At 48.4% G+C, this 27,900-nt stretch overlaps 2 protein-coding genes across 4 annotated transcripts; one reads left to right on the plus strand and one right to left on the minus strand.

Moving 5' to 3' along the window:
* On the minus strand, window positions 1-5,606 carry LOC117657499 (uncharacterized). Of its 3 annotated transcripts, none has more exons than XM_087884123.1 (6): window positions 3,755-5,606; window positions 2,785-2,847; window positions 2,433-2,495; window positions 2,262-2,317; window positions 1,885-1,939; window positions 1-1,553 (listed from the first exon to the last, which is right to left on the minus strand). In XM_087884123.1, the coding sequence occupies exons 1-6, from the start codon at window positions 3,781-3,783 to the stop codon at window positions 1,487-1,489; spliced, it is 333 nt and encodes a 110-aa protein (XP_087740249.1). In that variant the 5' UTR covers window positions 3,784-5,606; the 3' UTR covers window positions 1-1,486. The 3 variants fall into 3 exon arrangements, with proteins under 3 accessions (XP_087740249.1, XP_087740247.1, XP_087740248.1); XM_087884121.1 differs by having other exon boundaries at window positions 2,785-3,560; window positions 3,755-3,795; XM_087884122.1 differs by lacking the exon at window positions 3,755-5,606 and having other exon boundaries at window positions 2,785-3,718.
* Window positions 3,865-27,534, plus strand: LOC132712319 (uncharacterized). Its single transcript, XM_060693352.2, has 3 exons — window positions 3,865-3,959; window positions 23,427-26,011; window positions 26,342-27,534. Exons 1-2 carry the CDS (start codon window positions 3,865-3,867, stop codon window positions 24,520-24,522), a joined length of 1,191 nt encoding a protein of 396 aa, XP_060549335.2. The 3' UTR covers window positions 24,523-26,011; window positions 26,342-27,534.
* Window positions 27,535-27,900: the final 366 nt, after the last annotated feature.

Here is a 27,900-nt window from a genome sequence, read left to right on the forward strand (position 1 = left end):
TTAGTCCCACAAACCCTCTTTTTATTTCAACGGCTGTGAATTATGTCCATTCACAGCCCATAATGAGTCACAAATAGTTTGTTAAGCGTCCGACAGAAGCCTGCTACAGTCCTTCGGGATAAGGCTGATAAGCACCCACCTTCATCTCCCTTGACCCGCTGCCAAAGACCTAACTGGCAATAAGCGGTGCAAGGCCACACGGAGCACAGAGACAAAAACGGAGCTTCAAAATGTAAACCGACCAGAATGAACAACGTTGCTTCCTGCAAAGGCTCACGTGCCTTTGCTCCTCTTTTATGTCTGATGGGGCGGGCCAATCATCTCCAAGCCCTATTCACGAGTTGTCCATTTTTTCTTAACTGTTCTTGCCTTCTGGCAACTCTGCGCATGCGCGCACTGGGAACAGGCACTGCCTCGCTGATGTCAGAGTCTGGAAGCTCCGGAGGCAGCACATACCACCCAGATGGCCCTGGCCCCCTCTCTGCCTCAGATGCAGAGCCCTTGTCCGAGCCTTCCCCAGACTCCAGGATTGCCCCATGTTCCTCCCCAACCTCCTCACTGTCCGACTCTGCTACCAGGTCCACAGGCCGCCTGCGGATCACAACAGGAAAGTGCTTCAGAAAGAATTCTCTAGCTTCCCAGAGAGTAAAAGGAGAAGGCGCGACAAATACTTTCACAGTTGCAAGATTCTGTATTGTAACCTTACATTGAGAGATAGAGCTAGTACTAATTTTTATGTTTGTAGTCTGGACTACCTTGAAGGGCTGAGCAATGTCTCCTCCAATCAGGATTCCCAGACCAGGGATGTACAGACCTAGCCTGAATCCAAAGGGGCTTCTGTCCCCAACAACAGCCTTTCTCGAACACACACACACACACACACACACACACACACACACACAAATGTCTGTGTCCACATCTCATTTGTTGGACCCTAGTTTTGTGATCATTTAGAAATCTTAGTTGGAGCTGTTCCCAGTGAACGTAATAAGGACAAATACACCCACTTGTCACAAAAGGGCATCTTGTAATCCCAGGGTGCCACAACCGTCATAAATTCGAGTCCATTTTCAAGCATCTGAATTTTCATCAGGAGATCCTGAGGATCCTGCAACTGCTGTAAGTCGTAATTCCCTTTCTTCAGTGCCATTGAAACTTTGAATGGTCACTAAGGCAGTCATTGACTTAGTCCTTATTCAAGGACGACCTGTGTATGAAACTTCTCAGAGAGGAAAGTATGAAGGTGGCCGGCCTTTTGCTGAGTCTCTGCTGATAAAGACGTTGCTCTTTGTTCCTTGGAGTGTCCGGGAGAGTCCTGAAGAAACCTCCTCAGGCACCAGCTGGATCTGGGCATGCAGACCTGTGAGATTCTCCAGCACGAGCCAGAAGGACGGGGTGGATGCGTGGGTGGGTGGATAGATAGACGGAGGGGTGGGCGATGGTGGATCATTCTGCTGCAAACAGATATCAGGGCCACTTCCTGGAACTACCTTAACCACCAAGCGGTGAACAGTTCAAGAGCAGAATAAAATATGCTGCCTCTCTGGATCCACCTGAAAAAACAAATAGGAGACTAATATAAGACAAATTGGAGACATAAAGAACACATTGGATTAAAAATGTCCCCATCTCTTGATATGGGAATATCCTTAGAATTTGTTCAGAAGGAATATCAGCTCTTGGATTGGATCGTTTTGTAAATTTTCCCTCTGAAATCTCATTTCAGTTGGCACAGGGCAGCATTGGGTACTCCCGAACTCAAAATTGATTAGGAGAAGAGGATGCTGAGCTCTGGGTCCTAGAGATGGGATGCCCAGGGAATCCCAGCATTGACCAATTCTCACTGGAACCCACATATATCCCCCAAAACTCAGATTTCCTTACCATGGCCAGAGAAAGAGAACACGGAAGTTCCAAGGAAGCAAAGCTCCCTCTTGATCTGTGAAGGAACAGACAGGAGACAGTTTTGACAGCTGAACCCCAGAGAGTTTCAGCAAAGCTGCCCTACAAAGAACCTTTCTAGAGCCAATAGACTCCAAAGACTCGCTGTACCCGCTGTATCTCTTTGGGAATCCCCTGCATTGTTCCCTTGGCAATGGATGATACTTTCTGTCACCCCCTTTTCCCAGGATCCCAGGGGGCTTCTGTAAAAGGAGAAGGAGCTGCCACCGAGACCCTCCCCCACATCCGCCTTTCATGATGCAGGCAATTCCTCTGCAGGGCTGGCTGTCAGAGCAGGATCCCCGCTTCTTTCCTCTCACCTCCCACTGGAGGATTCTCAGTCTGGATCTGGTCCCACACTTGAATCCATCCGGACCTGAAAGAGCAACAGAGGTCAAATTCAAACTATTGGTCGCCATCGGGGCTCTTTTGGGGGGGGGGAGTTGAGACATTCGGTCCCCATCCAGTTTCCCTCCCAGGCAGAGCCTCACCTGAGACTAGAGAAAGGCCCAGTTCCACCTTCAGACACAATCCTCTCTGGGCTTTGTTTTGACCTGCAAGGGGACAATTGACCAGAGATGAAAACACAGACAGATACAGACAGACACACAGACTGAAGATGCCTCAACATTTGTCAAGAGCTTTTCTTTGACCTCTTTATGCTAAAATAGGTGAAGGCAGGTAAAGGAAGAAAAGGGCTTTGGGGCTCCCTTGGCAGCCAAGGAGTCTCCCTCCCTCTCCCAGGCGGTTCTTCCCCTCCCACGACCCCCTTCAGCCCCTGAGGGGGCCAAGAGAGGCAGAGGCGAAAGGCCCAAGGAGATTCCAGCCCCTCCACAAACTGACCTCTGAATCTGGGGGCCCCTGGTCGGAGGGCCGGAGGGAGGGACACCTCCAGGCTCCTTCGTCCTGCAAAAAGGCAGGTAAGTCAGAGTTACACCGGTGATCCCAGAGGAAGAGTCATCCAAAATCCCAGGGGTCCCGCAGGACACGTTTATCTGAGGGCTAATACTCCTCTCCCTTTCTTTCAAGGGTCTCCGTCTCAGATGGGGGGAAGAGCTGAAGCGAGGAAGGTGGAAAGGAGGGGATCCAGCCGGTTCCCACTGGCCCGCTTCTTCCCGAGATCCCATCAGTAGCCGAAGGGAGCTCTAGGATCGCGCCTCCCCAGTTGGTTTCCTTGGATGGCAAGACAGGCCATCGCTGGACTGTGTGTGTGTTTATGTTTGGAAGGCGGGGAAGTGTGGTGGCATTTTCCCGAATTTGGGGAAGTTGGAGGAGGAGGAGGGAGGAGGGGTTTAGGGGCTCCCTGCCCCACGGCTGGTGGCAGCTCCTTCCGCAGGTGGGTTTTGACGGAGTGGATCCCGCCGCTTACATTTCATTTTCTTCCTGGAATTTAGACACTCCGCATGGAGAGACTCTGGGCGGTGTATCATTTCAAGAGGAAAACCCAAAGCCGAGGAAAAGGAGGCTGCATGGAGGAAAGGAGCCCCTCGGAGCCCTCCGACCTGTCCAGAGGCTCCCGCTGCTCCTCTTTCTGCCCCGGGCGAGACTGCCTCTGCCAGCCAAAATGGAGCTTGGGAGGGGGGCGCTCGGGGGGGCGGTTTTCGCTGGCAGAGGGAGGGCTAGCAAAAAGAAACAAAAAAGCAAACAAAAATCAAAAAGGAGAAATGTTTCTTTGCATTTGAGCAGCCAAAAAGGGCCAGGAAAGGAGAAAAGGGGAGGAGGAAAGACAAATTAAGAGAAGGAAAGAGAGGAAGAGAGCAAGGAAGGGTTGCCCCCCCTCCCCGCTTTCCCTTCAGCCCTCATTCCTTCCTACCTCGGAGACTTCGGGGCCTTGGAGTCCATGGGGCGCAAAGGGGCCGGAGGGCCTCGAGCCTGACTTGCAAAAGCGCCCGCAGCTCCGTTTCTCCTGGTCCTCCGCGGCAGATGAGGAAGTGCAAAAACGGGAAGCCCCAAAACAGAACTGCTGAGTTTCCACTACGCGGCACAGCCTTTGGCTCCCGCTTCTGCTTCTGCTCCAGGTGGGTCGCCCTCTGGGCAGCCCTGCCAGCCCGTTCACGGGAGCCCTGAAGCGGTGCGAGGCGAGAAGCGAGGGCAGCCCAGAACACTCGTTGCCTCTACTCCTAACTTACTCCACGGCTACCGCTCCTCCTCCTCCAACGCCCTCCGATTCCCGCCACCGCTGTGGCCCTGGGGGACAAGGCCAGGCTCTGGGTGCCCAAGACGCGCTCGGCGGGTCTCTGTCTTCCGAGGGGAGTGGAGCCGCCGCTTCAGTTCTCTTCTCCGTCCTCCGACTCCGATACTGTGAAGGGCGCAAGCGTAGAACGGGAGCGCTGCATAGACCCCCTCCAGACACACACACGAGATTGGCGCTGCTAGGATCCGTTCTGGTCAATAAGGCTCCGATTGCGACTCGGTCGCTGGTTGTTTTGTGTTGAGAGGATACTGCCGCTCGTGACTCTCCCTTGCAAGAGGCCGTCCCCTCCTTTGGACTACTAGGGAGAGGATCCGAGGTTTTTCGGCTGCCAAGCCTCTAATGATGGATGAAAGCGACGTTTCCATTGGGGCTGATCTTTTTCGTTCTCACTGACAATAGACCAAAATCTTCTTGACTGCAAGACTCGCCTGTTTTTCTTTACAAACAGTCCCTGAGAAAAGGCGTCTAGGAAACAGGCGTTGGGATGCGGGCGATGGGACCTGGGAATGACCGGGGGGGGGGAGGGCGGGGAAGAGCCGCAGCCTCAGGGAAGAGATACCTTGGTCACCCCGAGAGGACTTTGTGGGGGGGGGGAGTGCAAGGAAAGCGTTTCCGAAAGAACTCCCTTGTTTCCCAGAGAGGAAGAGGTGAGGAGGGAGAAAGATTCTGTATTGTCATTTTACAGTGAGAGATGGAGCTCCTATTCATTCTCCCGTTTGTTGTCTGGACCACCTTGAAGGGCTCTCCAATGTCTCCTCCGATCAGGATTCCCAGACCAGGGATGGAGCCCACCTAGCCTGAATCCAAGGGGGCTTCTGTACCCAGCGACATCCTTTGCCAAACACACAGACACACATGTATCTGACCACACACACCTGATTCGGAGGACCCCAATTCTGTGATTATTTAGAAACGTTAGTTGTTGCTGTTAATGGTGAACTTAAGAAAGATAATTAACACACATTTTCATGGACAGAAGTAGCTCAATGACTACAGATTTTCTCCATCGGGATCTTTTTCTTTTTTTTTTAGTATTTCATTAAACAACTGCTGAAAATTTGTTCCCCCAAAGAGTCTGCCCCATACAATCTGCCCCATGATAATCCTGAGTATGTGATTTGATATTTTAAAAAGTTTCCTACAGTTACAAAGGAGTAAATACAAATTTATTCATTCATCATATTCTACAAATATAATCAAATACGAATATGAATTTATTATATTTTGTAGTCAATTTTTTCTTTGTATGTTTCAACTCTCATACATTCATATTTGAAGTAAAAGGAAATCTCAATATGAAAATATACTCAATTAGAATTTCCTGCGGATGGAAGCCCTGAGGTCAGTTAAATTCTCAGCAACTCAACTGACTTATAAAAAGAATCCCATTTTTCAGGTGAAAAGAATTTCCAATAGCAAAATCAAAGCCGAGGACACTCCAGTTTTAAATGCTCTGGACTTTTACTGTGCAAAATCATGGCTCATTTTGGGAGGCAATAAAAACCCATCGTTACCGTGAATTTCTGAAATGGATTTTCGCCGTCTGGTGGTTGTCGGGGGGAGAGTTTACTATCGGGTTGGGCAGGAACGGAAGTACAAAAACGCTTTTCGTGTATCGTTACCGTGAATTTCTGAAATGGATTTTCGCCGTCTGGTGGTTGTCGGGGGGAGAGTTTTCTATGGGGTTGGGCAGGAACGAAACTACAAAAACGCTTTTTGTGTATCGTTACCGTGAATTTCTGAAATGGATTTTCGCCGTCTGGTGGTTGTCGGGGGGAGAGTTTTCTATGGGGTTGGGCAGGAACGGAACTACAAAAACGCTTTTCGTGTACCGTTACCGTGAATTTCTGAAATGGATTTTCGCCGTCTGGTGGTTGTGGGGGGGGGGGAGAGTTTTCTATGGGGTTGGGCAGGAACGGAAGTACAAAAACGCTTTTTGTGTATCGTTACCGTGAATTTCTGAAATGGATTTTCGCCGTCTGGTGGTTGTCGGGGGGGGGGGGAGAGTTTTCTATGGGGTTGGGCAGGAACGGAACTACAAAAACGCTTTTTGTGTATCGTTACCGTGAATTTCTGAAATGGATTTTCGCCGTCTGGTGGTTGTTGGGGGAGAGTTTTCTATCGGGTTGGGCAGGAACGGAACTACAAAAACGCTTTTTGTGTATCGTTACCGTGAATTTCTGAAATGGATTTTCGCCGTCTGGTGGTTGTCGGGGGGAAAGTTTTCTATCGGGTTGGGCAGGAACGAAACTACAAAAACGCTTTTTGTGTATAGTTACCGTGAATTTATGAAATGGATTTTCGCCGTCTGGTGGTTGTCGGGGGGAGAGTTTTCTATCGGGTTGGGCAGGAACGGAACTACAAAAACGCTTTTTGTGTATCGTTACCGTGAATTTCTGAAATGGATTTTCGCCGTCTGGTGGTTGTCGGGGGGAGAGTTTTCTATCGGGTTGGGCAGGAACGGAACTACAAAAACGCTTTTCGTGTATCGTTACCGTGAATTTCTGAAATGGATTTTCGCCGTCTGGTGGTTGTCGGGGGGGAGAGTTTTCTATGGGGTTGGGCAGGAACGAAACTACAAAAACGCTTTTCGTGTATCGTTACCGTGAATTTATGAAATGGATTTTCGCCGTCTGGTGGTTGTCGGGGGGGAGAGTTTTCTATGGGGTTGGGCAGGAACGGAACTACAAAAACGCTTTTCGTGTATCGTTACCGTGAATTTCTGAAATGGATTTTCGCCGTCTGGTGGTTGTCGGGGGGGAGAGTTTTCTATGGGGTTGGGCAGGAACGAAACTACAAAAACGCTTTTCGTGTATCGTTACCGTGAATTTATGAAATGGATTTTCGCCGTCTGGTGGTTGTCGGGGGGGAGAGTTTTCTATGGGGTTGGGCAGGAACGGAACTACAAAAACGCTTTTCGTGTATCGTTACCGTGAATTTATGAAATGGATTTTCGCCGTCTGGTGGTTGTCGGGGGGGAGAGTTTTCTATCGGGTTGGGCAGGAACGGAAGTACAAAAACGCTTTTTGTGTATCGTTACCGTGAATTTATGAAATGGATTTTCGCCGTCTGGTGGTTGTCGGGGGGAGAGTTTTCTATCGGGTTGGGCAGGAACGGAAGTACAAAAACGCTTTTTGTGTATCGTTACCGTGAATTTATGAAATGGATTTTCGCCGTCTGGTGGTTGTCGGGGGGAGAGTTTTCTATCGGGTTGGGCAGGAACGGAAGTACAAAAACGCTTTTCGTGTATCGTTACCGTGAATTTATGAAATGGATTTTCGCCGTCTGGTGGTTGTCGGGGGGGAGAGTTTTCTATGGGGTTGGGCAGGAACGGAAGTACAAAAACGCTTTTTGTGTATCGTTACCGTGAATTTATGAAATGGATTTTCGCCGTCTGGTGGTTGTCGGGGGGAGAGTTTTCTATCGGGTTGGGCAGGAACGGAACTACAAAAACGCTTTTTGTGTATCGTTACCGTGAATTTCTGAAATGGATTTTTGCCGTCTGGTGGTTGTCGGGGGGAGAGTTTTCTATCGGGTTGGGCAGGAACGGAAGTACAAAAACGCTTTTTGTGTATCGTTACCGTGAATTTCTGAAATGGATTTTCGCCGTCTGGTGGTTGTCGGGGGGAGAGTTTTCTATCGGGTTGGACAGGAACGGAACTACAAAAACGCTTTTTGTGTATCGTTACCGTGAATTTCTGAAATGGATTTTCGCCGTCTGGTGGTTGTCGGGGGGGAGAGTTTTCTATGGGGTTGGGCAGGAACGGAACTACAAAAACGCTTTTTGTGTATAGTTACCGTGAATTTATGAAATGGATTTTCGCCGTCTGGTGGTTGTCGGGGGGAGAGTTTTCTATCGGGTTGGGCAGGAACGGAAGTACAAAAACGCTTTTTGTGTATCGTTACCGTGAATTTATGAAATGGATTTTCGCCGTCTGGTGGTTGTCGGGGGGAGAGTTTTCTATCGGGTTGGGCAGGAACGGAACTACAAAAACGCTTTTTGTGTATCGTTACCGTGAATTTCTGAAATGGATTTTTGCCGTCTGGTGGTTGTCGGGGGGAGAGTTTTCTATCGGGTTGGGCAGGAACGGAAGTACAAAAACGCTTTTTGTGTATCGTTACCGTGAATTTCTGAAATGGATTTTCGCCGTCTGGTGGTTGTCGGGGGGAGAGTTTTCTATCGGGTTGGACAGGAACGGAAGTACAAAAACGCTTTTTGTGTATCGTTACCGTGAATTTCTGAAATGGATTTTCGCCGTCTGGTGGTTGTCGGGGGGGGGAGAGTTTTCTATGGGGTTGGGCAGGAACGGAACTACAAAAACGCTTTTCGTGTATCGTTACCGTGAATTTCTGAAATGGATTTTCGCCGTCTGGTGGTTGTCGGGGGGAGAGTTTTCTATGGGGTTGGGCAGGAACGAAACTACAAAAACGCTTTTTGTGTATCGTTACCGTGAATTTCTGAAATGGATTTTCGCCGTCTGGTGGTTGTCGGGGGGGAGAGTTTTCTATGGGGTTGGGCAGGAACGGAACTACAAAAACGCTTTTCGTGTACCGTTACCGTGAATTTCTGAAATGGATTTTCGCCGTCTGGTGGTTGTCGGGGGGAGAGTTTTCTATCGGGTTGGGCAGGAACGGAACTACAAAAACGCTTTTTGTGTATCGTTACCGTGAATTTCTGAAATGGATTTTCGCCGTCTGGTGGTTGTCGGGGGGAGAGTTTTCTATCGGGTTGGGCAGGAACGGAACTACAAAAACGCTTTTTGTGTATCGTTACCGTGAATTTATGAAATGGATTTTCGCCGTCTGGTGGTTGTCGGGGGGGAGAGTTTTCTATGGGGTTGGGCAGGAACGGAACTACAAAAACGCTTTTCGTGTATCGTTACCGTGAATTTCTGAAATGGATTTTCGCCGTCTGGTGGTTGTCGGGGGGGAGAGTTTTCTATCGGGTTGGGCAGGAACGGAAGTACAAAAACGCTTTTTGTGTATCGTTACCGTGAATTTATGAAATGGATTTTCGCCGTCTGGTGGTTGTCGGGGGGAGAGTTTTCTATCGGGTTGGGCAGGAACGGAACTACAAAAACGCTTTTTGTGTATCGTTACCGTGAATTTCTGAAATGGATTTTTGCCGTCTGGTGGTTGTCGGGGGGGAGAGTTTTCTATCGGGTTGGGCAGGAACGGAAGTACAAAAACGCTTTTTGTGTATCGTTACCGTGAATTTCTGAAATGGATTTTCGCCGTCTGGTGGTTGTCGGGGGGAGAGTTTTCTATCGGGTTGGGCAGGAACGGAAGTACAAAAACGCTTTTCGTGTATCGTTACCGTGAATTTCTGAAATGGATTTTCGCCGTCTGGTGGTTGTCGGGGGGAGAGTTTTCTATGGGGTTGGGCAGGAACGAAACTACAAAAACGCTTTTTGTGTATCGTTACCGTGAATTTCTGAAATGGATTTTCGCCGTCTGGTGGTTGTCGGGGGGGAGAGTTTTCTATGGGGTTGGGCAGGAACGGAACTACAAAAACGCTTTTCGTGTACCGTTACCGTGAATTTCTGAAATGGATTTTCGCCGTCTGGTGGTTGTCGGGGGGAGAGTTTACTATCGGGTTGGGCAGGAACGGAACTACAAAAACGCTTTTCGTGTATCGTTACCGTGAATTTCTGAAATGGATTTTCGCCGTCTGGTGGTTGTCGGGGGGAGAGTTTTCTATCGGGTTGGGCAGGAACGGAAGTACAAAAACGCTTTTCGTGTATCGTTACCGTGAATTTCTGAAATGGATTTTCGCAGTCTGGTGGTTGTCGGGGGGGAGAGTTTTCTATGGGGTTGGGCAGGAACGAAACTACAAAAACGCTTTTTGTGTATCGTTACCGTGAATTTCTGAAATGGATTTTCGCCGTCTGGTGGTTGTCGGGGGGGAGAGTTTTCTATGGGGTTGGGCAGGAACGGAACTACAAAAACGCTTTTCGTGTACCGTTACCGTGAATTTCTGAAATGGATTTTCGCCGTCTGGTGGTTGTCGGGGGGGGGGGGGAGAGTTTTCTATGGGGTTGGGCAGGAACGGAAGTACAAAAACGCTTTTCGTGTATCCTTACCGTGAATTTCTGAAATGGATTTTCGCCGTCTGGTGGTTGTCGGGGGGAGAGTTTTCTATCGGGTTGGGCAGGAACGGAAGTACAAAAACGCTTTTCGTGTATCGTTACCGTGAATTTCTGAAATGGATTTTCGCCGTCTGGTGGTTGTCGGGGGGAGAGTTTTCTATGGGGTTGGGCAGGAACGAAACTACAAAAACGCTTTTTGTGTATCGTTACCGTGAATTTCTGAAATGGATTTTCGCCGTCTGGTGGTTGTCGGGGGGAGAGTTTTCTATGGGGTTGGGCAGGAACGGAACTACAAAAACGCTTTTCGTGTACCGTTACCGTGAATTTCTGAAATGGATTTTCGCCGTCTGGTGGTTGTCGGGGGGAGAGTTTTCTATGGGGTTGGGCAGGAACGGAAGTACAAAAACGCTTTTCGTGTATCCTTACCGTGAATTTCTGAAATGGATTTTCGCCGTCTGGTGGTTGTCGGGGGGAGAGTTTACTATCGGGTTGGGCAGGAACGGAACTACAAAAACGCTTTTCGTGTATCCTTACCGTGAATTTCTGAAATGGATTTTCGCCGTCTGGTGGTTGTCGGGGGGAGAGTTTTCTATCGGGTTGGGCAGGAACGGAAGTACAAAAACGCTTTTCGTGTATCGTTACCGTGAATTTCTGAAATGGATTTTCGCCGTCTGGTGGTTGTCGGGGGGAGAGTTTTCTATGGGGTTGGGCAGGAACGGAAGTACAAAAACGCTTTTCGTGTATCGTTACCGTGAATTTCTGAAATGGATTTTCGCCGTCTGGTGGTTGTCGGGGGGAGAGTTTTCTATGGGGTTGGGCAGGAACGAAACTACAAAAACGCTTTTTGTGTATCGTTACCGTGAATTTCTGAAATGGATTTTCGCCGTCTGGTGGTTGTCGGGGGGGGGGGGGAGAGTTTTCTATGGGGTTGGGCAGGAACGGAAGTACAAAAACGCTTTTCGTGTATCGTTACCGTGAATTTCTGAAATGGATTTTCGCCGTCTGGTGGTTGTCGGGGGGGGGGGGGAGAGTTTTCTATCGGGTTGGACAGGAACGGAAGTACAAAAACGCTTTTCGTGTATCGTTACCGTGAATTTCTGAAATGGATTTTCGCCGTCTGGTGGTTGTCGGGGGGAGAGTTTTCTATCGGGTTGGACAGGAACGGAAGTACAAAAACGCTTTTCGTGTATCGTTACCGTGAATTTCTGAAATGGATTTTCGCCGTCTGGTGGTTGTCGGGGGGAGAGTTTTCTATCGGGTTGGACAGGAACGGAACTACAAAAACGCTTTTCGTGTATCGTTACCGTGAATTTCTGAAAGGGATTTTCGCCGTCTGGTGGTTGTCGGGGGGAGAGTTTTCTATCGGGTTGGACAGGAACGGAAGTACAAAAACGCTTTTCGTGTATCGTTACCGTGAATTTCTGAAAGGGATTTTCGCCGTCTGGTGGTTGTCGGGGGGAGAGTTTTCTATCGGGTTGGACAGGAACGGAAGTACAAAAACGCTTTTTGTGTATCGTTACCGTGAATTTCTGAAAGGGATTTTCGCCGTCTGGTGGTTGTCGGGGGGAGAGTTTTCTATCGGGTTGGACAGGAACGGAAGTACAAAAACGCTTTTCGTGTATCGTTACCGTGAATTTCTGAAAGGGATTTTCGCCGTCTGGTGGTTGTCGGGGGGAGAGTTTTCTATGGGGTTGGGCAGGAACGGAAGTACAAAAACGCTTTTCGTGTATCGTTACCGTGAATTTCTGAAATGGATTTTCGCCGTCTGGTGGTTGTCGGGGGGAGAGTTTTCTATGGGGTTGGGCAGGAACGAAACTACAAAAACGCTTTTCGTGTACCGTTACCGTGAATTTCTGAAATGGATTTTCGCCGTCTGGTGGTTGTCGGGGGGAGAGTTTTCTATGGGGTTGGGCAGGAACGGAAGTACAAAAACGCTTTTCGTGTACCGTTACCGTGAATTTCTGAAAGGGATTTTCGCCGTCTGGTGGTTGTCGGGGGGAGAGTTTTCTATGGGGTTGGGCAGGAACGGAAGTACAAAAACGCTTTTCGTGTATCGTTACCGTGAATTTCTGAAATGGATTTTCGCCGTCTGGTGGTTGTCGGGGGGAGAGTTTTCTATGGGGTTGGGCAGGAACGAAACTACAAAAACGCTTTTCGTGTATCGTTACCGTGAATTTCTGAAATGGATTTTCGCCGTCTGGTGGTTGTCGGGGGGGGGGAGAGTTTTCTATGGGGTTGGGCAGGAACGGAAGTACAAAAACGCTTTTCGTGTATCGTTACCGTGAATTTCTGAAATGGATTTTCGCCGTCTGGTGGTTGTCGGGGGGAGAGTTTTCTATGGGGTTGGGCAGGAACGAAACTACAAAAACGCTTTTTGTGTATCGTTACCGTGAATTTCTGAAATGGATTTTCGCCGTCTGGTGGTTGTCGGGGGGAGAGTTTTCTATGGGGTTGGGCAGGAACGGAACTACAAAAACGCTTTTCGTGTACCGTTACCGTGAATTTCTGAAATGGATTTTCGCCGTCTGGTGGTTGTCGGGGGGGAGAGTTTTCTATGGGGTTGGGCAGGAACGAAACTACAAAAACGCTTTTTGTGTATCGTTACCGTGAATTTCTGAAATGGATTTTCGCCGTCTGGTGGTTGTCGGGGGGAGAGTTTTCTATGGGGTTGGGCAGGAACGGAAGTACAAAAACGCTTTTCGTGTATCGTTACCGTGAATTTCTGAAATGGATTTTCGCCGTCTGGTGGTTGTCGGGGGGAGAGTTTTCTATCGGGTTGGACAGGAACGGAAGTACAAAAACGCTTTTCGTGTATCGTTACCGTGAATTTCTGAAATGGATTTTCGCCGTCTGGTGGTTGTCGGGGGGAGAGTTTTCTATCGGGTTGGACAGGAACGGAACTACAAAAACGCTTTTCGTGTATCGTTACCGTGAATTTCTGAAAGGGATTTTCGCCGTCTGGTGGTTGTCGGGGGGAGAGTTTTCTATCGGGTTGGACAGGAACGGAACTACAAAAACGCTTTTCGTGTATCGTTACCGTGAATTTCTGAAATGGATTTTCGCCGTCTGGTGGTTGTCGGGGGGAGAGTTTTCTATCGGGTTGGACAGGAACGGAAGTACAAAAACGCTTTTCGTGTATCGTTACCGTGAATTTCTGAAATGGATTTTTGCCGTCTGGTGGTTGTCGGGGAGAGAGTTTTCTATCGGGTTGGACAGGAACGGAAGTACAAAAACGCTTTTCGTGTATCGTTACCGTGAATTTCTGAAATGGATTTTCGCCGTCTGGTGGTTGTCGGGGAGAGAGTTTTCTATCGGGTTGGACAGGAACGGAAGTACAAAAACGCTTTTCGTGTATCGTTACCGTGAATTTCTGAAATGGATTTTCGCCGTCTGGTGGTTGTCGGGGGGGGGGGGGAGAGTTTTCTATGGGGTTGGGCAGGAACGGAAGTACAAAAACGCTTTTCGTGTATCGTTACCGTGAATTTCTGAAATGGATTTTCGCCGTCTGGTGGTTGTCGGGGGGAGAGTTTTCTATGGGGTTGGGCAGGAACGAAACTACAAAAACGCTTTTTGTGTATCGTTACCGTGAATTTCTGAAATGGATTTTCGCCGTCTGGTGGTTGTCGGGGGGAGAGTTTTCTATGGGGTTGGGCAGGAACGGAACTACAAAAACGCTTTTCGTGTACCGTTACCGTGAATTTCTGAAATGGATTTTCGCCGTCTGGTGGTTGTCGGGGGGGGGGGGAAGAGTTTTCTATGGGGTTGGGCAGGAACGGAAGTACAAAAACGCTTTTCGTGTATCGTTACCGTGAATTTCTGAAATGGATTTTCGCCGTCTGGTGGTTGTCGGGGGGAGAGTTTTCTATCGGGTTGGACAGGAACGGAAGTACAAAAACGCTTTTCGTGTATCGTTACCGTGAATTTCTGAAATGGATTTTCGCCGTCTGGTGGTTGTCGGGGGGAGAGTTTTCTATCGGGTTGGACAGGAACGGAACTACAAAAACGCTTTTCGTGTATCGTTACCGTGAATTTCTGAAAGGGATTTTCGCCGTCTGGTGGTTGTCGGGGGGAGAGTTTTCTATCGGGTTGGACAGGAACGGAACTACAAAAACGCTTTTCGTGTATCGTTACCGTGAATTTCTGAAATGGATTTTCGCCGTCTGGTGGTTGTCGGGGGGAGAGTTTTCTATCGGGTTGGACAGGAACGGAAGTACAAAAACGCTTTTCGTGTATCGTTACCGTGAATTTCTGAAAGGGATTTTCGCCGTCTGGTGGTTGTCGGGGGGAGAGTTTTCTATCGGGTTGGACAGGAACGGAAGTACAAAAACGCTTTTCGTGTATCGTTACCGTGAATTTCTGAAAGGGATTTTCGCCGTCTGGTGGTTGTCGGGGGGGAGAGTTTTCTATCGGGTTGGACAGGAACGGAAGTACAAAAACGCTTTTTGTGTATCGTTACCGTGAATTTCTGAAAGGGATTTTCGCCGTCTGGTGGTTGTCGGGGGGAGAGTTTTCTATCGGGTTGGACAGGAACGGAAGTACAAAAACGCTTTTCGTGTATCGTTACCGTGAATTTCTGAAATGGATTTTCGCCGTCTGGTGGTTGTCGGGGGGAGAGTTTTCTATCGGGTTGGACAGGAACGGAACTACAAAAACGCTTTTCGTGTATCGTTACCGTGAATTTCTGAAAGGGATTTTCGCCGTCTGGTGGTTGTCGGGGGGAGAGTTTTCTATCGGGTTGGACAGGAACGGAACTACAAAAACGCTTTTCGTGTATCGTTACCGTGAATTTCTGAAATGGATTTTCGCCGTCTGGTGGTTGTCGGGGGGAGAGTTTTCTATCGGGTTGGACAGGAACGGAAGTACAAAAACGCTTTTCGTGTATCGTTACCGTGAATTTCTGAAAGGGATTTTCGCCGTCTGGTGGTTGTCGGGGGGAGAGTTTTCTATCGGGTTGGACAGGAACGGAAGTACAAAAACGCTTTTCGTGTATCGTTACCGTGAATTTCTGAAAGGGATTTTCGCCGTCTGGTGGTTGTCGGGGGGGAGAGTTTTCTATCGGGTTGGACAGGAACGGAAGTACAAAAACGCTTTTTGTGTATCGTTACCGTGAATTTCTGAAAGGGATTTTCGCCGTCTGGTGGTTGTCGGGGGGAGAGTTTTCTATCGGGTTGGACAGGAACGGAAGTACAAAAACGCTTTTTGTGTATCGTTACCGTGAATTTCTGAAATGGATTTTCGCCGTCTGGTGGTTGTCGGGGGGAGAGTTTTCTATGGGGTTGGGCAGGAACGGAACTACAAAAACGCTTTTCGTGTACCGTTACCGTGAATTTCTGAAATGGATTTTCGCCGTCTGGTGGTTGTCGGGGGGGAGAGTTTTCTATGGGGTTGGGCAGGAACGAAACTACAAAAACGCTTTTTGTGTATCGTTACCGTGAATTTCTGAAATGGATTTTCGCCGTCTGGTGGTTGTCGGGGGGAGAGTTTTCTATGGGGTTGGGCAGGAACGGAAGTACAAAAACGCTTTTCGTGTATCGTTACCGTGAATTTCTGAAATGGATTTTCGCCGTCTGGTGGTTGTCGGGGGGAGAGTTTTCTATCGGGTTGGACAGGAACGGAAGTACAAAAACGCTTTTCGTGTATCGTTACCGTGAATTTCTGAAATGGATTTTCGCCGTCTGGTGGTTGTCGGGGGGAGAGTTTTCTATCGGGTTGGACAGGAACGGAACTACAAAAACGCTTTTCGTGTATCGTTACCGTGAATTTCTGAAAGGGATTTTCGCCGTCTGGTGGTTGTCGGGGGGAGAGTTTTCTATCGGGTTGGACAGGAACGGAACTACAAAAACGCTTTTCGTGTATCGTTACCGTGAATTTCTGAAATGGATTTTCGCCGTCTGGTGGTTGTCGGGGGGAGAGTTTTCTATCGGGTTGGACAGGAACGGAAGTACAAAAACGCTTTTCGTGTATCGTTACCGTGAATTTCTGAAATGGATTTTTGCCGTCTGGTGGTTGTCGGGGAGAGAGTTTTCTATCGGGTTGGACAGGAACGGAAGTACAAAAACGCTTTTCGTGTATCGTTACCGTGAATTTCTGAAATGGATTTTCGCCGTCTGGTGGTTGTCGGGGAGAGAGTTTTCTATCGGGTTGGACAGGAACGGAAGTACAAAAACGCTTTTCGTGTATCGTTACCGTGAATTTCTGAAATGGATTTTCGCCGTCTGGTGGTTGTCGGGGGGGGGGGGGAGAGTTTTCTATGGGGTTGGGCAGGAACGGAAGTACAAAAACGCTTTTCGTGTATCGTTACCGTGAATTTCTGAAATGGATTTTCGCCGTCTGGTGGTTGTCGGGGGGAGAGTTTTCTATGGGGTTGGGCAGGAACGAAACTACAAAAACGCTTTTTGTGTATCGTTACCGTGAATTTCTGAAATGGATTTTCGCCGTCTGGTGGTTGTCGGGGGGAGAGTTTTCTATGGGGTTGGGCAGGAACGGAACTACAAAAACGCTTTTCGTGTACCGTTACCGTGAATTTCTGAAATGGATTTTCGCCGTCTGGTGGTTGTCGGGGGGGGGGGGAAGAGTTTTCTATGGGGTTGGGCAGGAACGGAAGTACAAAAACGCTTTTCGTGTATCGTTACCGTGAATTTCTGAAATGGATTTTCGCCGTCTGGTGGTTGTCGGGGGGAGAGTTTTCTATCGGGTTGGACAGGAACGGAAGTACAAAAACGCTTTTCGTGTATCGTTACCGTGAATTTCTGAAATGGATTTTCGCCGTCTGGTGGTTGTCGGGGGGAGAGTTTTCTATCGGGTTGGACAGGAACGGAACTACAAAAACGCTTTTCGTGTATCGTTACCGTGAATTTCTGAAAGGGATTTTCGCCGTCTGGTGGTTGTCGGGGGGAGAGTTTTCTATCGGGTTGGACAGGAACGGAACTACAAAAACGCTTTTCGTGTATCGTTACCGTGAATTTCTGAAATGGATTTTCGCCGTCTGGTGGTTGTCGGGGGGAGAGTTTTCTATCGGGTTGGACAGGAACGGAAGTACAAAAACGCTTTTCGTGTATCGTTACCGTGAATTTCTGAAAGGGATTTTCGCCGTCTGGTGGTTGTCGGGGGGAGAGTTTTCTATCGGGTTGGACAGGAACGGAAGTACAAAAACGCTTTTCGTGTATCGTTACCGTGAATTTCTGAAAGGGATTTTCGCCGTCTGGTGGTTGTCGGGGGGGAGAGTTTTCTATCGGGTTGGACAGGAACGGAAGTACAAAAACGCTTTTTGTGTATCGTTACCGTGAATTTCTGAAAGGGATTTTCGCCGTCTGGTGGTTGTCGGGGGGAGAGTTTTCTATCGGGTTGGACAGGAACGGAAGTACAAAAACGCTTTTCGTGTATCGTTACCGTGAATTTCTGAAATGGATTTTCGCCGTCTGGTGGTTGTCGGGGGGAGAGTTTTCTATCGGGTTGGACAGGAACGGAACTACAAAAACGCTTTTCGTGTATCGTTACCGTGAATTTCTGAAAGGGATTTTCGCCGTCTGGTGGTTGTCGGGGGGAGAGTTTTCTATCGGGTTGGACAGGAACGGAACTACAAAAACGCTTTTCGTGTATCGTTACCGTGAATTTCTGAAATGGATTTTCGCCGTCTGGTGGTTGTCGGGGGGAGAGTTTTCTATCGGGTTGGACAGGAACGGAAGTACAAAAACGCTTTTCGTGTATCGTTACCGTGAATTTCTGAAAGGGATTTTCGCCGTCTGGTGGTTGTCGGGGGGAGAGTTTTCTATCGGGTTGGACAGGAACGGAAGTACAAAAACGCTTTTCGTGTATCGTTACCGTGAATTTCTGAAAGGGATTTTCGCCGTCTGGTGGTTGTCGGGGGGGAGAGTTTTCTATCGGGTTGGACAGGAACGGAAGTACAAAAACGCTTTTTGTGTATCGTTACCGTGAATTTCTGAAAGGGATTTTCGCCGTCTGGTGGTTGTCGGGGGGAGAGTTTTCTATCGGGTTGGACAGGAACGGAAGTACAAAAACGCTTTTTGTGTATCGTTACCGTGAATTTCTGAAATGGATTTTCGCCGTCTGGTGGTTGTCGGGGGGAGAGTTTTCTATGGGGTTGGGCAGGAACGGAACTACAAAAACGCTTTTCGTGTACCGTTACCGTGAATTTCTGAAATGGATTTTCGCCGTCTGGTGGTTGTCGGGGGGGGGGGGGAAGAGTTTTCTATGGGGTTGGGCAGGAACGGAAGTACAAAAACGCTTTTCGTGTATCGTTACCGTGAATTTCTGAAATGGATTTTCGCCGTCTGGTGGTTGTCGGGGGGAGAGTTTTCTATCGGGTTGGACAGGAACGGAAGTACAAAAACGCTTTTCGTGTATCGTTACCGTGAATTTCTGAAATGGATTTTCGCCGTCTGGTGGTTGTCGGGGGGAGAGTTTTCTATCGGGTTGGACAGGAACGGAACTACAAAAACGCTTTTCGTGTATCGTTACCGTGAATTTCTGAAAGGGATTTTCGCCGTCTGGTGGTTGTCGGGGGGAGAGTTTTCTATCGGGTTGGACAGGAACGGAACTACAAAAACGCTTTTCGTGTATCGTTACCGTGAATTTCTGAAAGGGATTTTCGCCGTCTGGTGGTTGTCGGGGGGAGAGTTTTCTATCGGGTTGGACAGGAACGGAAGTACAAAAACGCTTTTCGTGTATCGTTACCGTGAATTTCTGAAAGGGATTTTCGCCGTCTGGTGGTTGTCGGGGGGAGAGTTTTCTATCGGGTTGGACAGGAACGGAAGTACAAAAACGCTTTTCGTGTATCGTTACCGTGAATTTCTGAAAGGGATTTTCGCCGTCTGGTGGTTGTCGGGGGGGAGAGTTTTCTATCGGGTTGGACAGGAACGGAAGTACAAAAACGCTTTTTGTGTATCGTTACCGTGAATTTCTGAAAGGGATTTTCGCCGTCTGGTGGTTGTCGGGGGGAGAGTTTTCTATCGGGTTGGACAGGAACGGAAGTACAAAAACGCTTTTCGTGTATCGTTACCGTGAATTTCTGAAAGGGATTTTCGCCGTCTGGTGGTTGTCGGGGGGAGAGTTTTCTATCGGGTTGGACAGGAACGGAAGTACAAAAACGCTTTTCGTGTATCGTTACCGTGAATTTCTGAAAGGGATTTTCGCCGTCTGGTGGTTGTCGGGGGGAGAGTTTTCTATCGGGTTGGACAGGAACGGAAGTACAAAAACGCTTTTCGTGTATCGTTACCGTGAATTTCTGAAAGGGATTTTCGCCGTCTGGTGGTTGTCGGGGGGAGAGTTTTCTATCGGGTTGGACAGGAACGGAAGTACAAAAACGCTTTTCGTGTATCGTTACCGTGAATTTCTGAAATGGATTTTCGCCGTCTGGTGGTTGTCGGGGGGAGAGTTTTCTATCGGGTTGGACAGGAACGGAAGTACAAAAACGCTTTTCGTGTATCGTTATCGTGAATTTCTGAAATGGATTTTCGCCGTCTGGTGGTTGTCGGGGGGAGAGTTTTCTATCGGGTTGGACAGGAACGGAAGTACAAAAACGCTTTTCGTGTATCGTTACCGTGAATTTCTGAAATGGATTTTCGCCGTCTGGTGGTTGTCGGGGGGAGAGTTTTCTATCGGGTTGGACAGGAACGGAAGTACAAAAACGCTTTTCGTGTATCGTTACCGTGAATTTCTGAAAGGGATTTTCGCCGTCTGGTGGTTGTCGGGGGGAGAGTTTTCTATCGGGTTGGACAGGAACGGAAGTACAAAAACGCTTTTCGTGTATCGTTACCGTGAATTTCTGAAATGGATTTTCGCCGTCTGGTGGTTGTCGGGGGGAGAGTTTTCTATCGGGTTGGACAGGAACGGAAGTACAAAAACGCTTTTCGTGTATCGTTACCGTGAATTTCTGAAATGGATTTTCGCCGTCTGGTGGTTGTCGGGGGGAGAGTTTTCTATCGGGTTGGACAGGAACGGAAGTACAAAAACGCTTTTTGTGTATCGTTACCGTGAATTTCTGAAAGGGATTTTCGCCGTCTGGTGGTTGTCGGGGGGAGAGTTTTCTATCGGGTTGGACAGGAACGGAAGTACAAAAACGCTTTTCGTGTATCGTTACCGTGAATTTCTGAAAGGGATTTTCGCCGTCTGGTGGTTGTCGGGGGGAGAGTTTTCTATCGGGTTGGACAGGAACGGAAGTACAAAAACGCTTTTCGTGTATCGTTACCGTGAATTTCTGAAATGGATTTTCGCCGTCTGGTGGTTGTCGGGGGGAGAGTTTTCTATCGGGTTGGACAGGAACGGAAGTACAAAAACGCTTTTTGTGTATCGTTACCGTGAATTTCTGAAAGGGATTTTCGCCGTCTGGTGGTTGTCGGGGGGAGAGTTTTCTATCGGGTTGGACAGGAACGGAAGTACAAAAACGCTTTTCGTGTATCGTTACCGTGAATTTCTGAAATGGATTTTCGCCGTCTGGTGGTTGTCGGGGGGAGAGTTTTCTATCGGGTTGGACAGGAACGGAAGTACAAAAACGCTTTTCGTGTATCGTTACCGTGAATTTCTGAAAGGGATTTTCGCCGTCTGGTGGTTGTCGGGGGGAGAGTTTTCTATCGGGTTGGACAGGAACAGAAGTACAAAAACGCTTTTCGTGTATCGTTACCGTGAATTTCTGAAAGGGATTTTCGCCGTCTGGTGGTTGTCGGGGGGAGAGTTTTCTATCGGGTTGGACAGGAACGGAAGTACAAAAACGCTTTTCGTGTATCGTTACCGTGAATTTCTGAAATGGATTTTCGCCGTCTGGTGGTTGTCGGGGGGAGAGTTTTCTATCGGGTTGGACAGGAACGGAAGTACAAAAACGCTTTTCGTGTATCGTTACCGTGAATTTCTGAAATGGATTTTCGCCGTCTGGTGGTTGTCGGGGGGAGAGTTTTCTATCGGGTTGGACAGGAACGGAAGTACAAAAACGCTTTTCGTGTATCGTTACCGTGAATTTCTGAAAGGGATTTTCGCCGTCTGGTGGTTGTCGGGGGGAGAGTTTTCTATCGGGTTGGACAGGAACGGAAGTACAAAAACGCTTTTTGTGTATCGTTACCGTGAATTTCTGAAATGGATTTTCGCCGTCTGGTGGTTGTCGGGGGGGGGGAGAGTTTTCTATCGGGTTGGACAGGAACGGAAGTACAAAAACGCTTTTCGTGTATCGTTACCGTGAATTTCTGAAATGGATTTTCGCCGTCTGGTGGTTGTCGGGGGGAGAGTTTTCTATCGGGTTGGACAGGAACGGAAGTACAAAAACGCTTTTCGTGTATCGTTTTCGTGAATTTCTGAAATGGACTTTCGCCGTCTGGTGGTTGTCGGGGAGAGAGTTTTCTATCGGGTTGGACAGGAACGGAAGTACAAAAACGCTTTTCGTGTATCGTTACCGTGAATTTCTGAAATGGATTTTCGCCGTCTGGTGGTTGTCGGGGAGAGAGTTTTCTATCGGGTTGGACAGGAACGGAAGTACAAAAACGCTTTTCGTGTATCGTTATCGTGAATTTCTGAAATGGATTTTCGCCGTCTGGTGGTTGTCGGGGGGAGAGTTTTCTATCGGGTTGGACAGGAACGGAAGTACAAAAACGCTTTTCGTGTATCGTTACCGTGAATTTCTGAAATGGATTTTCGCCGTCTGGTGGTTGTCGGGGAGAGAGTTTTCTATCGGGTTGGACAGGAACGGAAGTACAAAAACGCTTTTCGTGTATCGTTACCGTGAATTTCTGAAATGGATTTTCGCCGTCTGGTGGTTGTCGGGGGGAGAGTTTTCTATCGGGTTGGACAGGAACGGAAGTACAAAAACGCTTTTCGTGTATCGTTACCGTGAATTTCTGAAATGGATTTTCGCCGTCTGGTGGTTGTCGGGGGGAGAGTTTTCTATCGGGTTGGACAGGAACGGAAGTACAAAAACGCTTTTCGTGTATCGTTACCGTGAATTTCTGAAATGGATTTTCGCCGTCTGGTGGTTGTCGGGGGGAGAGTTTTCTATCGGGTTGGACAGGAACGGAAGTACAAAAACGCTTTTCGTGTATCGTTACCGTGAATTTCTGAAATGGATTTTCGCCGTCTGGTGGTTGTCGGGGGGAGAGTTTTCTATCGGGTTGGACAGGAACGGAAGTACAAAAACGCTTTTCGTGTATCGTTACCGTGAATTTCTGAAAGGGATTTTCGCCGTCTGGTGGTTGTCGGGGGGAGAGTTTTCTATCGGGTTGGACAGGAACGGAAGTACAAAAACGCTTTTCGTGTATCGTTACCGTGAATTTCTGAAATGGATTTTCGCCGTCTGGTGGTTGTCGGGGGGAGAGTTTTCTATCGGGTTGGACAGGAACGGAAGTACAAAAACGCTTTTTGTGTATCGTTACCGTGAATTTCTGAAAGGGATTTTCGCCGTCTGGTGGTTGTCGGGGGGAGAGTTTTCTATCGGGTTGGACAGGAACGGAAGTACAAAAACGCTTTTCGTGTATCGTTACCGTGAATTTCTGAAATGGATTTTCGCCGTCTGGTGGTTGTCGGGGGGAGAGTTTTCTATCGGGTTGGACAGGAACGGAAGTACAAAAACGCTTTTCGTGTATCGTTACCGTGAATTTCTGAAAGGGATTTTCGCCGTCTGGTGGTTGTCGGGGGGAGAGTTTTCTATCGGGTTGGACAGGAACAGAAGTACAAAAACGCTTTTCGTGTATCGTTACCGTGAATTTCTGAAAGGGATTTTCGCCGTCTGGTGGTTGTCGGGGGGAGAGTTTTCTATCGGGTTGGACAGGAACGGAAGTACAAAAACGCTTTTCGTGTATCGTTACCGTGAATTTCTGAAATGGATTTTCGCCGTCTGGTGGTTGTCGGGGGGAGAGTTTTCTATCGGGTTGGACAGGAACGGAAGTACAAAAACGCTTTTCGTGTATCGTTACCGTGAATTTCTGAAATGGATTTTCGCCGTCTGGTGGTTGTCGGGGGGAGAGTTTTCTATCGGGTTGGACAGGAACGGAAGTACAAAAACGCTTTTCGTGTATCGTTACCGTGAATTTCTGAAAGGGATTTTCGCCGTCTGGTGGTTGTCGGGGGGAGAGTTTTCTATCGGGTTGGACAGGAACGGAAGTACAAAAACGCTTTTTGTGTATCGTTACCGTGAATTTCTGAAATGGATTTTCGCCGTCTGGTGGTTGTCGGGGGGGGGGAGAGTTTTCTATCGGGTTGGACAGGAACGGAAGTACAAAAACGCTTTTCGTGTATCGTTACCGTGAATTTCTGAAATGGATTTTCGCCGTCTGGTGGTTGTCGGGGGGAGAGTTTTCTATCGGGTTGGACAGGAACGGAAGTACAAAAACGCTTTTCGTGTATCGTTTTCGTGAATTTCTGAAATGGACTTTCGCCGTCTGGTGGTTGTCGGGGAGAGAGTTTTCTATCGGGTTGGACAGGAACGGAAGTACAAAAACGCTTTTCGTGTATCGTTACCGTGAATTTCTGAAATGGATTTTCGCCGTCTGGTGGTTGTCGGGGAGAGAGTTTTCTATCGGGTTGGACAGGAACGGAAGTACAAAAACGCTTTTCGTGTATCGTTATCGTGAATTTCTGAAATGGATTTTCGCCGTCTGGTGGTTGTCGGGGGGAGAGTTTTCTATCGGGTTGGACAGGAACGGAAGTACAAAAACGCTTTTCGTGTATCGTTACCGTGAATTTCTGAAATGGATTTTCGCCGTCTGGTGGTTGTCGGGGAGAGAGTTTTCTATCGGGTTGGACAGGAACGGAAGTACAAAAACGCTTTTCGTGTATCGTTACCGTGAATTTCTGAAATGGATTTTCGCCGTCTGGTGGTTGTCGGGGGGAGAGTTTTCTATCGGGTTGGACAGGAACGGAAGTACAAAAACGCTTTTCGTGTATCGTTACCGTGAATTTCTGAAATGGATTTTCGCCGTCTGGTGGTTGTCGGGGGGAGAGTTTTCTATCGGGTTGGACAGGAACGGAAGTACAAAAACGCTTTTCGTGTATCGTTACCGTGAATTTCTGAAATGGATTTTCGCCGTCTGGTGGTTGTCGGGGGGAGAGTTTTCTATCGGGTTGGACAGGAACGGAAGTACAAAAACGCTTTTCGTGTATCGTTACCGTGAATTTCTGAAATGGATTTTCGCCGTCTGGTGGTTGTCGGGGGGAGAGTTTTCTATCGGGTTGGACAGGAACGGAAGTACAAAAACGCTTTTCGTGTATCGTTACCGTGAATTTCTGAAATGGACTTTCGCCGTCTGGTGGTTGTCGGGGGGGGGGGGAGTTTTCTATCGGGTTGGACAGGAAAGACGGTGAAAAAACGTATGGTTATTTTCGTGTGTATCACACGAAGACACATGAAACCCCGGGCGAGAGCGGCGGGAGTGGACCGCCCCTCCCCCCTCCCGAGCGGGGCCGCATCCCCAGCTGCAGACTCCCCGTTGTTCATGTCTTCTCTTCTCCGCGCAACTCACGACCCTCACCGGCTTAAATTGGTGGCCGGAGCTCCGCCTCGGGCTGCGATTCCTTCGTCACGCCTCCTTCCTCTCTCACGGCTCCTCCTCCGGGACAGCGACCAAGGCTCCGCCGACTCCAATCCTTCGCCCAGGGCTGTCAAACTGAAGACCCGCGGGGGCCCCCATGTGAAACGGCGAATGAGCGGCCCCCGAGGCCTCTGCCGGCGCAAATGGAGCTTGGGAGGGTGGCACTCGGAGAGGCCGTTTTCTCTGGCAGAGGGAGGGCGAGCAAAAACAAAGCAAAAAGCAAAGAAAAAGCAAAAAGGAGAAATATTTCTTTGCATTTGAGCATCCAAGAAGGGCCAGGAAAGGAGAAAAGGGGAGGAGGAAAGAAAAATTAAAAGAAGGAAAGAGAGGAAGAGAGCAAGGAAGAGTTGCCCCCCCACGCGCCCCCCTTTGCCTTCAGCCTCAGTCCTTCCTACTTCTGCGACTTCTGCGCCTTGGAGTCCATGGGGCGCAAAGGGGACGGTGGTCCCCCACCCTGACTTGCAAAAGCGCCCTCAGCTCCGTTTCTCCTGGTCCCGAGCGGCAGAGGAGGAAGGGAAAAAACGGGAAGTCCCAGAAGAGAAGGGCATCTACGCGGCACAGCCTTTGGCTTCAGCTTCTGCTTTTGCTCCGGGATGGTCGCCCTCTGGGCAGCTCTGCCAGCCCGTCCACGGGAGCCCTGAAGCGGTGCGAGGAGAGAAGCAGGAGCGGCCCAGAATATACTGTAGGGCAGTTCACCAGATAGGGCTGCCCAGACGGTAGTAATGAGGATTTTGGGAACTTCTGCTTATATCCCTCGCAATGTATATCCTTACCGTGTATGTCTCACATGGAACTTCGCCGTCTAGCGGTTGGGGGGGGAGGGTTTTCTATGGTGTGCAAAATAACGAACCAGACAAACGTACAGATATTTAAGAATATATCCTTGCCGTGTGTTTTTCACATCGGTCGTCGCCTCTAGTAGTTGCTCTCTTCCCGGCGTGCAGGAGATCTGCGGTTGGGCCACCGCATGGGATAACTGGCCAAATACCCCGGTTTCCTGGTCCGACGACAATCAATGGGCCACATATACGGGTATCATATATACGCTCTAATCATCCGTTAAGATCCCATCGTTACTTTGCAAAGAGATCTGGGTACAGGGAGTCTTGGGAGTCTATTGGCTCTTGAAAGGTTCTTTGTAGGGCAGCTTTGCTGGAACTCTCTGGGGTTCAGCTGTCAAAACTGTCTCCTGTCTGTTCCTTCACAGATCAAGAGGGAGCTTTGCTTCCTTGGAACTTCCGTGTTCTCTTTCTCTGGCCATGGTTAGCAAATCTGACTTTGGGGGATATATGTGGGTTCCAGTGAGAATTGGTCAATGCTGGGATTCCCTGGGTATCCCATCTCTAGGACCCAGAGCTCAGCATCCTCTCCTCCTCCTCAATTTTGAGTTTGGGAGTACCCAATGCTGCCCTGTGCCAACTGATATGAGATTTCAGAGGGAAAATTGACAAAACGATCCAATCCAAGAGCCGATATTCCTTCTGAACAAATTCTAAGGATATTCCCACATCAAGAGATGGGAACATTTTAAATCCAATGTGTTCTTTATGTCTCCAATTTGTCTTATGTTTGTCTCCTATTTGTTGTTTCAGGTGGATCCAGAGAGGCAGCATATTTTATTCTGCTCTTGAACTGCTCACCGCTTGGTGGTTAAGGTAGTTCCAGGAAGTGGCCCTCTCCAGCCTTGATGTCTGTTTGCAGCAGAATGATCCACCATCGCCCACCCCTCCGTCTCTCCACCCCGTCCTTCTGGCTTCTCACAGGTCTTCATGCCCAGATCCAGCTGGTGCCTGAGGAGGTTTCTTCAGGACTCTCCCGGACCCTCCACGGAACAAAGAGCAAAGAGTCTTTATCAGCAGAGACTCAGCAAAAGGCCGGCCACCTTCATACTTTCCTCTCTGAGCAGTTTCATATACAGGTCGTCCTTGAATAAGGACTAAGTCAATGACTGCCTTAGTGACCATTCAAAGTTTCAATGGCACTGAAAAAAGGGAATTACGACTTACAGCAGTTGCAGGGTCCTCGTGGTCTCCTGATGAAAATTCAGATGCTTGAAAATGGACTCAAATTTATGACGGTTGGGGCACCCTGTGGTTTCCAGGAGCCAAGGAAATGCGGGAGGCAGATTCACTGAACAACCATGTTACTGAGGGGACCTCTTGGATGAGAAGCAAGAAAAGCCCAGTTGCCTCTTGAAAAAGCACCTTTGGGACAACCCTCACCTGGAGGGCTGGGAGTCTCTGGAGACACTGAACCATGTTCCTATCCTGACAACGGCAGTGATTCACTTAACAACCGTGGCAAGAAAGAGTAAAACTCATTTAGCAACAAAATTTTGGGCTCAGTTTTGGTCATACGTGGAGGACTACTTGGACACAAGAAATTGACATGCATTTACTCCAATGGGTTTTTATAGCCTCCCAAAATGAGCCATGCAGCGATGCTCAGGGCTGCCTGATTTTGCACTGTAAAAGTCCAGAGCATTTATAACTGGAGTCCCCTCGGCTTTGATTTTGCTACTGGAAATTCTTTTCACCTGAAAAATGGGATTCTTTTTATAAGTCAGTTGAGTTGCTTAGGATTTAACTGAGCTCAGGGCTTCCATCCGCAGGAAATACTAATTGAGTATATTTTCATATTGAGATTTCCTTTTACTTCAAATATGAATGTATGACAATTGAAGTATACGAAGAAAGACATTGACTACAAAATATAATAAATTCATATTCATATTTGATTATACTTGTAGAATATGATGAATGAATAAATTTGTATTTACTCCTTTGTAACTGTAGGAAACTTGTTAGAATATCAAACGAGGGACTCAGGATTATCATGGGGCAGATTGTATGGGGCAGACTCTTTGGGGGAACAAATTTTCAGCAATAGTTCAATTAAATATTTTTAAAAAATTAATAGATCCCGATGGAGAAAATCTGCAGTCATTGAGCCACGTTCTGTCCATGAACATGTGTGTTAATTATCTTTCTTAAGTTCACCATTAACAGCAGCAACTAACGTTTCTAAATAATCACAGAACTGGGGTCCTCCGAATCAGGTGTGTGTGGTCAGATACATGTGTGTCTGTGTTTGGGAAAGGCTGTGGGTGGGTCCAGAAGCCCCCTTGGATTCAGGCTAGGCAGGCTCCATC

This window comes from Pantherophis guttatus, chromosome 2 (genome assembly GCF_059756535.1).
Source record: "Pantherophis guttatus breed Tessera chromosome 2, ASM5975653v1, whole genome shotgun sequence".
In the NCBI taxonomy this organism is placed as follows: Eukaryota; Metazoa; Chordata; class Lepidosauria; order Squamata; family Colubridae; genus Pantherophis; species Pantherophis guttatus.